General features: G+C 38.8%; 1 protein-coding gene and 1 pseudogene across 1 annotated transcript in view; one reads left to right on the top strand and one right to left on the bottom strand.

Moving 5' to 3' along the window:
- Nucleotides 1-14,151, top strand: part of LOC124596378 (guanine nucleotide exchange protein smcr8b-like) — a 105,282-nt gene that overhangs the window by 70,839 nt on the left and 20,292 nt on the right. Inside the window, exon 8 of the mRNA XM_047135493.1 lies at nucleotides 1,875-2,021. Within this exon, the coding sequence (XP_046991449.1) occupies nucleotides 1,875-2,021 (147 nt within the window). The remainder of the gene's footprint in view (nucleotides 1-1,874; nucleotides 2,022-14,151) is intronic.
- Nucleotides 11,204-11,321, bottom strand: LOC124597527 (annotated as a pseudogene).

Raw genomic sequence — 14,151 nt, 5'->3', positions numbered from 1 at the left:
TGTTCAAGGACCTAGTTTTGAATCTGAGGACGTTTCCTTTTCTTGGGCAAGTGCTCTACCAATTGAGATATCCGAGCACAACCCATAACACACCCTCACACCTTTACTTCTGGCAGTACCTCTTCTCCTACCTTTCAGGCTTCACAGAAATTCTGCAGCATACTTTGTGTGAAAGATTGCTTGTCCTGCAAGGTATCTAGGAGAACTTTATTGCAGTTTGGAAGGTAGGAGAAGAGATACTGGATCTATGTTGGTGGGTTGTGAGTCAAGCTTAGACAGCTCAGTCGGTAGAGCACTTGCTGGTGAAACGCAGAGGTCCCAGGTTACAGTCCTGCTCAAGCATACACTTTTAATCTGCCAGGAAATTTCAAAGCAGTGCGAGCCCCACTGCAGTATGAAAATTCATTCTGGATGTTTGAATCTGATTTGAGAATAATGCACTGTCCTACCATTTGTCATAAAAAGATTTTTTCTTAGTTACCTTAAGGGGTAGTGATTGGAAGCTGCATATGAAGTGCTGAATAGTGTTCAGAACATTCGTAGAGGTGGTTCAGCATGGTATTTACCTCATATTTTCTGTGTGAACTGGGACAGAAGAGTGCATTATGGAGTGGCCAAAAGATCATAATTGTCTTTGGGCAGACCATAGGTCATGTAGGGAAGGAAATGGAAGTTTTTGCAGATATGTTGCCACAAACATTCTTTGAGCTTACAAACAGTGGTAATCATCATGCCGTCTTCCAAAAATAACTGGAATGAAAGACTGCATTATAGAGTGGCCAAAAGATCATAATTGTCGTGAGGCAGACCAAGGTCATGTAGTGGAGCAAACTGAAGTTTCTGCAGATGCATTGCCACAAGAGTTGTATGGGATTACCAGCAATGGCAAACATCCTATCATCTTCCAAAAATAACAATAAAATAATTAACAGTGTTAGCATTTGTGTGGTATTGTTTGATGGTTACATTTATGAACTCCAACACTTCACATGATTAAACTAATCACTCAACTATTACCTTATCAAGTATATGTTATTGGTTGCAGAACAAAGAATCTAGTGGAGTGTTGCTAGTGCCACCATCATGACGGAACTAAGTGTTGCACTACATTACAGATGGTGCATAATACGCTCAGAAATTATTCAAGACTTGTAGCCTCATTTTGTAGGCTAAAAATAATCCAACACCTCATTAAACATGTTTGCTCGTATTTAATCAAACACACAACACTAGTAAGTCTGCAGCATGCTGTTGCTGTTGTCACTGAAGGTAAAATTCTTTGGGTTCTTAGGCTGCAGTCCGCAGCTCGTAGCCTAGTGGCTAGTGTTGCTGCCTCTGGATCACGGGGTCCCAGGTTCGATTCTCGGCCGGTTTGGGGATTTTCTCTGCTCAGGGACTCATCATCTCATCATCATTCATGAAAGTGACAAGATTGGACTGAACAAAGATTGGAAATTTGTACGGGCACTGATAACTGCGCAGTTGAGCACCCCACAAACCAAACATCATCGTCATCATCATCATCATCATCATCATCATCATCATCATCTTAGGCTGCATCATATTTCATATACATGATCGACATTTCAACTTCTCTGCTGGCGTCCTGTTCAGCATTTTGTGATATTCACAATTGAATGAACACTCAGCTAACCATAGCTGAACATTCAGCTAACCATGAATTCCCCAAGATCATGAAGAAGATCCAAGCAGAAGAGTTGAAATGTCTATCGTGTAGAAGAAATATGACATGGCCAAACAACCCAGAAGATTTTACTTTCACTAATAACTATATTTATAAAATTATCTGCTACACAAAAATCTATTTAAATCAGACTGAGTAAAAATATTTTTGTTGTTGTTATTGTTTACAGGGGATACAGAAACACTCATCAGAAAGGGCATTACACGAACCTGAATATCTGTCACTACTTAGTGTTCTTACATACCCTGTAGACAGACCAGACAGTAACCATAAACGTTGCAGTCAAGACAGCTTAGATTTCCTGGAAGCTAGTGCTGTGAGTACAAAAATACCAGTATCTGGTTAAGAAATAAGTTGAACAGTTCAGGAGAGTAAAATGCTGAAAACATTTGTGACCTTTCTAAACCTTCTGAGACTATTCCCTTAATGCATAAACTTGATCTCTCCTGTTTCACTCCTCAAATAATACAAATTATTTACATTAAAATATAGGAAAATTACTGTGTGTGTGTGTGTGTGTGTGTGTGTGTGTGTGTGTGTGTGTGCGTGCGTGCGCACACACATTTAAACTTTACAAATCTTATAAGACATAATGAAAATCAAAGCTCCATAACTAGCCGCAATAAGATAATATATATAATATTTTACCTGACAGGCGTGTTTTGACACAATTGCCATTAACAAGTGACCTGCAAAAATAACATATTGGTAAGATTATCTATACGTAAATTGTGGTTGCTTTATGTTTACAATTGCATTGGTACTTACATATTGCATCTATAGTAAATTTTTTTGGTGTCGAATTGTGGTAAGTACAACATTTTTTGTAGCTACAAAATGTAAAAATACATTTGACAGATGTTTTGACAGTTCAGTATTTTGGCAGTTCTTTACTGCAGTGCTATGTGTTTACAAAGTATATATGGTTTATCAGAGATCGTCTTGCATTTCCTTGTTTTTATTTTCCTTTGAATTTTATCTATGGTTTGTGTATATTTTGTTTCCCATATGACTATCCTTTTTGTATTCTATTATGTCAATAAAGTTTTCGAGCATGTTTAAAGTCTGGTGTTCATGTAGAATTTCATGTGGGTATCATCTTGTATGAATATATATTTCCAGTTCTTTGAGAATGTTCATAGTAAGCATTTTGTTATTATATTTAATGTTTCTAATGCAGTTTCAGTTTTCTTTGATTTCTGGTGTTGAGTTTTCAGATGTAAACAGAAACATGACAGATTGCTATTAGTGTTTCTAATGTGTTTTTCAGATCTGGTGTTAGAATTCGTGTGGTTTGGCAGATATAGAAATCATTGCAAGCGTCACGTGTGGTTTTGCATATTCCAGAAGTGACGTATTCTGAGATTTTGGTTGTGCTTGATTGTAATTTCATTATTAGATTGTTATGTGTATGGAAAGCCAGTTGTATGTGTGTGGATTTGAATAGTGCATTTATCTTATTTGATATTCTGACTAGGTAAAGTGTAGGTATGTAGGTTCCTCTATATCCTACAATTTCTCTAGTAAGATGTTGTCATTATATATTGTGATGGGTTTCAGTTTTGTGTGTTTTTTATATAGCTTTGTTACTGTATCTGGATCAAATAATTTTTGCAGTCTATGAAACAGTGTGTTTTCAGTTGTTTTTGTATAGCTTGTATTCTGGAGGAAAACTGATTACTCTGTTAATCATTGAGTGAATCAGCATTAAAGTGTCATCTACATATCCATAATAGTAGATGATTTTATTAAGTATTGGCCACTGAGAGTTGAAAAACTTTTCTTTAATGTGCTGACAAATTTACCTACAATTATCCCAGTACACAGTTTCTCAGAGCTACTCCATCTGCTTGGGTGTAAATTTTTCCATTGAATTCAAAATAATTTTGGGATAGTCATTTTAAGAAGACATGATTTGATAAGTTTCTGCAGTAGAAGTTTTCCTGTGCTGTAATAGATTTTGTTTTGTAATTTCTATTGTTTCCTGCACTGTTGTGTTGGTATATAGGTTTGTAACGTCAGATCTGCTGTTAGGTGGAATTTGTATTTGTACACAGACCAAAGATAAAATTCAAAAGGAAATAGAAACAGTGAAATGTAACATCGTCACTGATAAGCCGCCGTGTGTATCAGGTTGGTGCATAAGCTCGTAACATTTTTGTTTTGCATGTTGGTATACTGGTTCTATGAGTTTATTTATCAATTGTCATTTTTTATTTGTATTTCATTGTTGTTATTTGAGTCTACATATTGTCATTTTGTCATTTGGAGATAGTGTGTGGAGCTTCGGATGCTAGAAAATGGCGTGCCAAGTGGAGGAATCGGAATATTTCCAATGTCTTCCTCTGTTTCATTTCAAAAGAGGGATGACAGCAGCGGAGGCAGCCAGAAACATTTGCAACAGGATAATGCCATTGGTCAGAATATAGCAAGAAAAATGTTTTCTTGTATTAAGGAGGATCGTTTAGACATTACTGACCCTCCATGTTCAAGAAGACCTTCGGGATTTGATGAAGTTTGTTTAAACGCATTAATCCACAATGAGCCATATCATTGTGCTCAAGAACTGACAAATGCGATAAACTATGATCAGTCACCCATTGCGCAACATTTGCATGCAACGGGGTTCAAAAATGAGCTGTGTGGCCACTGCATGCTTGCTCTAAGCCAAAATCACAAAAATCAATGGGTGACCGTTTGTGCATCTCTGCTTGCTGGTCATCAGTTGGCTTGTGAGCAGCAGCCACCATGCCTATCCTGCATTGTTAATGGTGACAAGACATGCTGTCTATATGCTAACATAAGTAAAAGAAAGGAATGGTTGAACCCAAACAAAGCAGCAAGCTCTTGTACAGAGACCTGCGCGCATCCACAGAAGATAAAGTTATGTGTGTGGTGGGACAGCGATAGTGTGGTGTACTAAGAATTGCTGCATGAATGTAACCACAACTGCTGACATTTATTGGCAACAATTGAGACATCTTGCAGGTGAAATCCAAGAACAAAGGCATGGCAACACCCATCTGCTTTCTCGTAGACTGACAAAAAACAATATACAAGAACTGAGTTGGGAAGTCATTCTGCTCCCACCTTATTCACCTGCTCTTGAATCCTCAGATTTTCACCTTTTCCACACTCTATTGAACAGCCTTCATAGAACTTCCTTTCAGGATGAAAATGTGCTCCGAATATGGCTTATCAAGTTCTTTACCCCAAAACCACGTGATTTTTACAGTCGCAGAATCGAAAAGTTACTGAGGTGTTGACAGACTGTTTGTGAGTAGTGAAGGAGAATATATTATTGAAGACTAAAGTCTCTATTATGTGTATTTGGAGGGTTTATTAAACTTATGGAAAAATGCTATGAACTCCACCTACCTAACACTTTGTAAACATATTTCATCCTAGTAAAGAACTGTCAAAACACTGAACTGCTAAAATATCAGTCAAAGATATATTTTTATGTTTTGTAACTACAAAAATTTTATACGTACCTCAACTTGATGAAAAAAATTACTGTAGATGCAATACTGCCATCACTTCCAACTAGATGTAAGTACCAATGCAAATTTAAACATGAAACAGCACAATCTACATATAGATAGTCTTACCAATGTTATTTTGACAGTTCACTTGATGAAGCAATTAAGCCTAAACTGCCCTATCATTTACAATATTAAACACGTTGTCTTACTGCAGATAGTTTTGGAGCTTTTATTTTCATTATGTCTTATGATAACGTATACTATACTACAGGCCTAACAGAACGTAAAATATTTCCAGATTTTGGTTGCTGCTTGTATATTCATGCTTTGAAGTGTGAAGAAATTGTGATTTACATCCCATTTGAATTTATTTGTGACGTGCACCCCATGACTTACGTTAGCACCTTTCTCCACTTGGTGAAAATTTCGCTACCTTCCTGTTCTTTTTTCCTGACTACATCTGTACTCATCATTTTTTCCCTTTCCTGTACAATTTTTGCATAGTGTACAGGAATAACAGCTGTAAGCAAGTCACTGTATTAGCTTGAATTTCTCTGATTTTACCACTGAAGTCACTTCATTAGATTTGTGTGGGGAGGTAGAATTATGTTATTAGACTTTCTTGGAATGCACATTTCTGAATTTTAACAGTAAACCTCTCAATGATACCTAGTACCTCTTGTAGCATCGTGAGCTGGAGGTGAATGAACACCACCTCGTCACTCTCCCTTTTTCTAAATGAACCTGTGGTTAAATATTCTGCTCTTCTTTGAATCATCTCAGACATCTTTATTGATTATACCTGATAGTGATCGCAGGTTGATGTGCGGTATTCAAGAACCAGTGAAATCTCTTTCACAGGTGACTCACACCTCCTTGTCATACTTCTAACAATTATTAGTCTGACTTTGCTTTCTTGGAACATATTTATATGTACACTAGCTGTTACCTGCTGCTGCACTCACGTATCAATAGTTTTGTTATAATAGATGATAGTGAGCAATATGCTATTGTACTTGCAATAACATCAGCTGCCCTCACATGTCTGCCTCTTTGAGTAAACATAGCTCATGATCTCCGCCCTGCCCTAACTGCCTCAATGCACAATGATGTGGTGCACTCAGTATTGCTGCCAAACACTGCATGTTGAGGGGAATGGGCATGTATATATTACACAGCATGTATATTACACCATGTCACGTCCCCTCTCCGCCGCGTGCTGCTGATGTCGACGCCGCAGAGCTGTTACTGCTACAGCTCGGTCGGTGGAGTCGAGACGCAATGCGCGATGATGGATGTCCTTGTCGGTTAACGAGAGACAAGATCTGAAACAGCTCTTAAGAAATCGTTCCTTGCGTAATGATTAAAGTTTCATTGCGAGTCCGCAGTTTCCTTATTAATGCGAACTGCGCACTCTGATTGTCTCTTATGGTTTGAAGTTGAATTATTATGTGCTTGGTTAATACTTTAGTGCAGTAATTGATGAATCTTCCCTCATGCACATTGACCGCATCACCAAAAGCGAGGAAAAAGTTCAATTGCAGATCGTATTGGTCGTTGTTTGTTCGTTGCTAAGTAAAATTGTTTGCTCTATATGACGGGAGATCCACAGATACTCTTTAACAATGTCTTAATTATCTTGCGTCATAATATTATGTATGTCCAAACCTTCCTTGTCACAACTAACAGTCCACGAATTTACTTCCAAGTTAGTCACTGTTCATTAACTTTTGATGCGCAATTACCAAATATTCATAGAATGATGGAGGCGATAAGTTGAATTTCCACTTTTGATGAAGAATTTTATTGTTCCTTTTTGCTAAATACTTTATAAACATAACGCCACATGCACACACGGTTAATTAGCACTGGCAGTTCTATTAGTTTCAAGTATCGTGACAATTACTACAGCTTTAACCCTTGGCGTAATTGTACCTTCTTCATGTATTCGTGTCAATGTCTCCTACTCGAGACAAAACGTGTATTATAGTCTTTTGAAACTTTGTCCATTCCTTTCTATAAGTTCACTTATATGAATGTTGAATCCAATATTGCCTACTTCCATTAATAAAGTCCAACAACTCGGCATACACATTCAGCATACTATCTCGGTTCAAGTCACTAGTCTGAATATCAGTTCACAAAATCTGTGCATCTGTGTCACACAACAACGACTCTTGGAAGTAAAACAATCTCGTCGCGCTCCGTTCGCTCAACTATGGCAAGAGCTGCTCTCGTATGACTTTATAGCACAATAGCTAGCAAGCGACTTACCTATTCCGTGAATGAATATTGTACATGCATTGAATTTCTTTGTTGCGTTTACAACTCCCACATAAAAGTTATCTCTGACCGACATTTCTTTGGACTTAACTTCCATGGTATTAATTTGCAATTATTACTTAGATGTTCCTCCCCCCATGAACCATAGACATTGCCAATGGTGGGGAGGCTTGCGTGCCTCAGCGATACAGATGGCCGTACCGTAGGTGCAACCGCAACGGAGGGGTATCTGTTGAGAGGCCAGACAAACGTGTGGTTCCTGAAGAGGGCAGCAGCCTTTTCAGTAGTTGCAGGGGCAACAGTCTGGATAATTGACTGATCTGGCCTTGTAACACTAACCAAAACGGCCTTGTTGTGCTGGTACTGCGAACGGCGGAAAGCAAGGGGAAACTACAGCTGTAATTTTTCCCGAGGGCATCCAGGTTTACTGTATGGTTAAATGATGATGGCGTCCTCTTGGGTAAAATATTCCGGAGGTAAAATAGTGCCCCATTCGGATCTCCGGCCGGGGACTGCTCAAGAGAACGTCGTTAACAGGAGAAAGAGAACTGGTGTTCTACGGATCGGAGCGTGGAATGTCAGATCCCTTAATCGGGCAGGTAGGTTAGAAAATTTAAAAAGGGAAATGGATAGGTTAAAGTTAGATATAGTGGGAATTAGTGAAGTTCGGTGGCAGGAGGAAGAAGACTTTTGATCAGGTGAATACAGGGTTATAAATAATCAAATAGGGGTAATGCAGGAGTGGGTTTAATAAGGAATAAAAAAATAGGAGTGCGGGTAAGCTACTACAAACAGTGTAGTGAATGCATTATTGTGGCCAAGATAGACACGAAGCCCATGTCTACTACAGTAGTAAAAGTTTATATGCCAACTAGCTCTGCAGATGATGAAGAAATTGATGAAATGTATGATGAGATAAAAGAAATTATTCAGATACTGAAGAGAGATGAATATTTAATAATCATGGGTGACTGGAATTCAAGAGTAGGAAAAGGGAGAGAAGGAAACGTAGTAGGTGAATATGGATTGGGTGTAAGAAATGAAAGAGGAAGCCGTCTGGTAGAATTTTGCACAGAGCATAAATTAATCATAGCTAACACTTGGTTCAAGAATCATGAAAGATGGTTGTATACATGGAAGAACCCTGGAGATACTAAAAGGTATGAGATAGATTATATAATGGTAAGACAGAGATTTAGGAACCAGGTTTTACATTGTAAGACATTTCCAGGGGCAGATGTGGACTGTGACCACAATCTGTTGGTTATGACCTGTACATTAAAACTGAAGAAACTGCAAAAAGATTGGAATTTAAAGAGATGTGACCTTGATAAACTGACTAAACCAGAGGTTGTACAGAGTTTCAGGGAGAGCATAAGGGAACAATTGACAAGAATGGGGGAAAGAAACACAGTAGAAGTGGTATGGGTAGCTTTGAGAGATGAAGTAGTGAAGGCAGCAGAGGATCAAGTAGGTAAAAAGACGAGGGCTAGTAGAACTCCTTGGGTGACAGAAGAAATATTGAATTTAATTGATGAAAGAAGAAAATATAAAAATGCTATAAATGAAACAGGCAAAAAGGAATACAAAGGTCTCAAAAATGAGATCGACAGGAGTGCAAAATGGCTAAGCAGGCATGGCTAGAGGACAAATGTAAGGATGTAGAGGCTTACCTCACTAGGGGTAAGATAGATACTGCCTACAGGAAAATTAAAAAGATCTTTGGAGAAAAGAGAACCACTTGCATGAATATCAGGAACTCAGTTGGAAATCCAGTTCTAAGCAAAGAAGGGAAAGCAGAAAGGTGGAAGGAAAGTGTAGAGTGTCTATACAAGGGCGACGTACTTCTGGGCAATATTATGGAAATGGAAGAGGATGTAGATGAAAATGAAATGGGAGATACGATACTGCGTGAAGAGTTTGACAGAGGACTGAAAGACCTGAGTCGAAACAAGGCCCCGAGAGTAGACAACATTCCATTAGAACTACTGATAGCCTTGGGACAGCCAGTCCTGACAAAAGTCTACAGTCTGGTGAGCAAAATGTATGAGACAGGTGAAATACCCTCAGACTTCAAGAAGAATATAATAATTCCAATCGCAAAGAAAGCAGGTGTTGACAGATGTGAAAATTACCGAACTATCAGTTTAATAAGTCACAGCTGCAAAATACTAACATGAATTCTTTACGGACAAATGGAACAACTGGTAGAAGTCGACCTCGGGGAAGATCAATTTGGATTCCGTAGAAATGTTGGAACATATGAGGCAATACTGACCTTACGTCTTATCTTCGAAGAAAGATTAAGGAAAGGCAAACCTACGTTTCTAGCATTTGTAGACTTAGAGAAAGCTTTTGATAATGTTGACTGGAATACTCTCTTTCAAATTCTGAAGGTGGCAGGGGGAAAATACAGGGAGCGAAAGGCTATTTACAATTTGTACAGAAACCAGATGGCAGTTATTTGAGTCGAGGGACATAAAAGGGAAGCAGTGGTTGGGAAGGGAGTGAGACAGGGTTGTAGCGTATCCCCGATGTTATTCACTCTGTATATTGAGCAAGCAGTATAGGAAACAAAAGAAAAATTCGAAGTAGGTGTTAAAATCCATGGAGAAGAAATAAAAACTTTGAGGTATGCCGATGACTTTGTAATTCTGTCAGAGACAGCAAAGGACTTGGAAGAGCAGTTGAACGGAATGGACAGTGTCTTGAAAGGAGGGTATAAGATGAACATCAACGAAAGCAAAATGAGGATAATGGAATGTAGTCGAATTAAGTTGGGTGATGCTGAGGGAATTAGATTAGGAAATGAGACACTTAAAGTAGTGAAGGAGTTTTGCTATTTGGGGAGCAAAGTAACTTATGATGGCCGAAGTAGAGAGGATATAAAATGTAGACTGGCAATGGTAAGGAAAATGTTTCTGAAGAAGAGGAATTTATTAACATCGAGTATAGATTTGTCAGGAAGTTGTTTCTGAAAGCATTTGTATGGGGTGTAGCCATATATGGAAGTGAAACGTGGACAATAAATAGTTTGGACAAGAATAGAATAGAAGCTTTCGAAATGTGTTGCTACAGAAGAATGCTGAAGATTAGATGGGTAGATCACGTAACTAATGAGGAGGTATTGAATAGAATAGGGGAGAAGAGGAGTTTGTGGCAGAACTTGACAAGAAGAAGGGACCGGTTGGTAGGGCATGTTCTGAGGCATCAAGGGTTCACAAATGTACCATTGGAGGGCAGCATGGAGGGTAAAAATCGGAGGGAGACAGAGAGATGAATACACTAAGCAGATTCAAAAGGACGTAGGTTGTAGTAAGTACTGGGAGATGAAGAAGCTTGCACAGGGTAGAGCAGCATGGAGAGCTGCATCAAACCAGTCTCAGGACTGAAGACCATAACAGCAAACAAGAGACACGTGGTGGTCACTGCCTAAAATGTGACTGGGTTGTCACTGATGTTAGTGTGGAAGAATGGATTAAAAACGTTGAGGATTATAAACCATTGTATTCAATACATAGACCTGTATTATCTCAGATCAAACAATAAAAGGATTTCTCAAAATAAGATGAAGTTCAAAAGTCAAATAGTAGAAGATGCGGATAGGAGGGGCGTGTGGTCAGCACACCGCACTCTCGGTCGTTATGATGGTTTTCTTTGACCGGAGCCGCTACTATTCAGTCGAGTAGCTCCTCAGTTGGCCTCACGAGGCTGAGTGCACCCCGAAAAATGGCAACAGCGCATGGCGGCCTGGAGGGTCACCCATCCGAGTGCCAGCCACGCCCGACAGTGCTTAACTTCGGTGATCTGATGGGAACCGGTGTATCCACTACGGCAAGGCCGTTGCTATGAAGTATTATATAAATAACATTAAAAACAGCATGGTGAGTTCTATTTGCTAATAAGTCTTTAATCTACCACAAAGCTGGTATAATATTCTGTAGACTCATATTTGGTTGTTTGGTCAATACTCAGACAAGAACTTCCTGCAACTGAAGTGCTACTATTTAACCATCTAAATAAAACATCTGAGTAGATAAGTTACTTGGATGGTTGTTTTCCCAAATGGGTATACATACTGCGACATCTCTTTCATCTCACACTTAAACATAAGCAATGTATTAGTAGATAATTTGTACTATTAGATGAAGATATCTCATATAGAGAGACAGTTAGCTAGTTGCATTTGTAAGAGTGTACAAATCTCAGGAATTGATTTCTGATTTATGTGAGATAAAAATGTTAATAATTTATTGTATGATTAAGGAATTTTCCCTGTTCAACAGATTATCTGAGCAACATGTTATAAAGAGAAAAGGGCATGTTATCGAGAGAAAAGGGAGTGCACTTAGAATAGATAAAAGAACCTGGATACTCACAAGTCACTATGTGATCATGAAGGAAAGGATTCAAATTGTATTGTGACATTTTTGTTTATCAGTTTTATATCATTGCAAGATTTATAGAGTCTGGTACAGCACTGTAACAGAGGGCCCATAGGTTAATTTGCAAAGTTATCAAGAGTTACATAAAAATTGTAATACAGAACAATAAGGATATTCCTGGATGGAGTAATGCATAAAATAAACAAGAGGCGTGTAAAGCTTTACATGAGTCTAGGTTTCCATCCATCATAATTCTAATGGCCCTTTTTTGGAGTTTTAATGTGTGATAGCTGTTTTATTAGCATTTTGCCAAAATGTGACCTCATATTTAAGGTGAGAATAAAAGTGGACATGATATCTATTCTATACTGTTTTCTTACTATAGCAAGATTTAGTGAGGGAAGCAGGTAGCAGGCTTTGCTCAATTTTATGGTAAGATATTCTATATGTTGATCTCATTTTACATTCCTTTGCAGTCATAATCCTAAGAATTTGGTTCCTGTACTGTTACCAACTGGTTCATTATTGATAACAGGGAAATGGGATGTGTGTATCCTTGTTCAGAGCATTGTGAAATGTTAGTGTAATAGTTTTATTTTATGACCCAATGGGCCCGCAGTATTGAAGATATCTCTGAGAATGTAATGAAATCCAAATTGTTGCTGTAGGAGTTTAGTATTTTCGTGTGATGTATCCATCTACCCGAAATGGATCAATCACAGTAAAACACTAAACTTCTGTAGCATCAATTTGAATTAATTACTTAATATTCTTTTACTGTTTACTAAAAGCTAATTATTCAGCACCCAGTTGTTTTGTGACAGTGCTGTGACTCTTCCTTACTTGCCCTTTTATTAGAATTGTGGTTACCTTTGGCGTTCACCGTGTTTAATAGATTATACTCTGACAAGTGTTCAGAAATAGTTTTAATACTGACATTGGAATGCTTGATGCTCATGTTTGCTTATGATTTTTCAGCAAGGAACTGATCCAACTGTTGGACAGACTTCAAGTACTGTACTTTTCAAGCTTTGACAGCAGAATCTTACAATCCACCATGTCAAAAGCTATCAATAAACTAAACTAAACTCCATCCAAACAGACCCGCGAAGGCCCAATAGTACCAATTGGCTGCTGTATCATCCTCAGCCAATAGTCATCACATCACTGGATGTGGCCATGGAGGGGCGTGTGGTCAGCACACCATTCTCCGGGTCTTTGTCAGTTTTCATGACTGCAGCCGCTACTTCGCAGTCAAGTAGTGTCTCGATTGGCCTCACAAGGACTGATTGTACCTCGCTTGCCAACAGTGCTGGGAAGACCCAGTGCTAACCACGCCTGATAGCACTTAACTTCAATGATGTGACGGGAAGTGGTGTTACCACTGCGGCAGGGCTGTTAGGCAAAAGCTATCAGTAGGTCAATAAATACTACTGTTTTATTCCTGTCACTTGTCTTCTGGGGTTAGAATACAAAAATTTATGCACACATAAATGGCAGTTATTGTTGATCTCTGATTTCTGAATCCATGAGTCCATGTTCATTATATAGGCAGCCAGAGAGAGTGGTCATGTAGGCATAAGGTGTGCTTGCAAAACAAAGATGAGGTGACTTACCGAACAAAAGCGCTGGCAGGTCGATAGACACACAAACAAACACAAACATACACACAAAATTCAAGCTTTCGCAACAAACTGTTGCCTCATCAGGAAAGAGGGAAGGAGAGGGGAAGACGAAAGGAAGTGGGTTTTAAGGGAGAGGGTAAGGAGTCATTCCAATCCCGGGAGCGGAAAGACTTACCTTAGGGGGAAAAAGGACAGGTATACACTCGCACACATCCATCCACACACACACAGACACAAGCAGACATATTTAAATATGTCTGCTTGTGTCTGTGTGTGTGGATGGATGTGTGCGTGTGTGCGAGTGTATACCTGTCCTTTTTTCCCCCTAAGGTAAGTCTTTCCGCTCCCGGGATTGGAATGACTCCTTACCCTCTCCCTTAAAACCCACTTCCTTTCGTCTTCCCCTCTCCTTCCCTCTTTCCTGATGAGGCAACAGTTTGTTGCGAAAGCTTGAATTTTGTGTGTATGTTTGTGTTTGTTTGTGTGTCTATCGACCTGCCAGCGCTTTTGTTCGGTAAGTCACCTCATCTTTGTTTTTATATATAGTTTTTTTATATATAATTTTTCCCACGTGGAGTTATAATAGAGGGAAACATTCCACGTAGGAAATATATATCTAAAAACAAAGATGATGTGACTTACCAAATGAAAGTGCTGGCAGGTCGACA

The sequence above is a fragment of the Schistocerca americana genome, chromosome 2, assembly GCF_021461395.2.
Source record: "Schistocerca americana isolate TAMUIC-IGC-003095 chromosome 2, iqSchAmer2.1, whole genome shotgun sequence".
In the NCBI taxonomy this organism is placed as follows: Eukaryota; Metazoa; Arthropoda; class Insecta; order Orthoptera; family Acrididae; genus Schistocerca; species Schistocerca americana.
The sequence above is the reverse complement of the archived record's forward strand: the minus strand, read 5'-3'. Positions and strand labels throughout refer to the sequence as shown.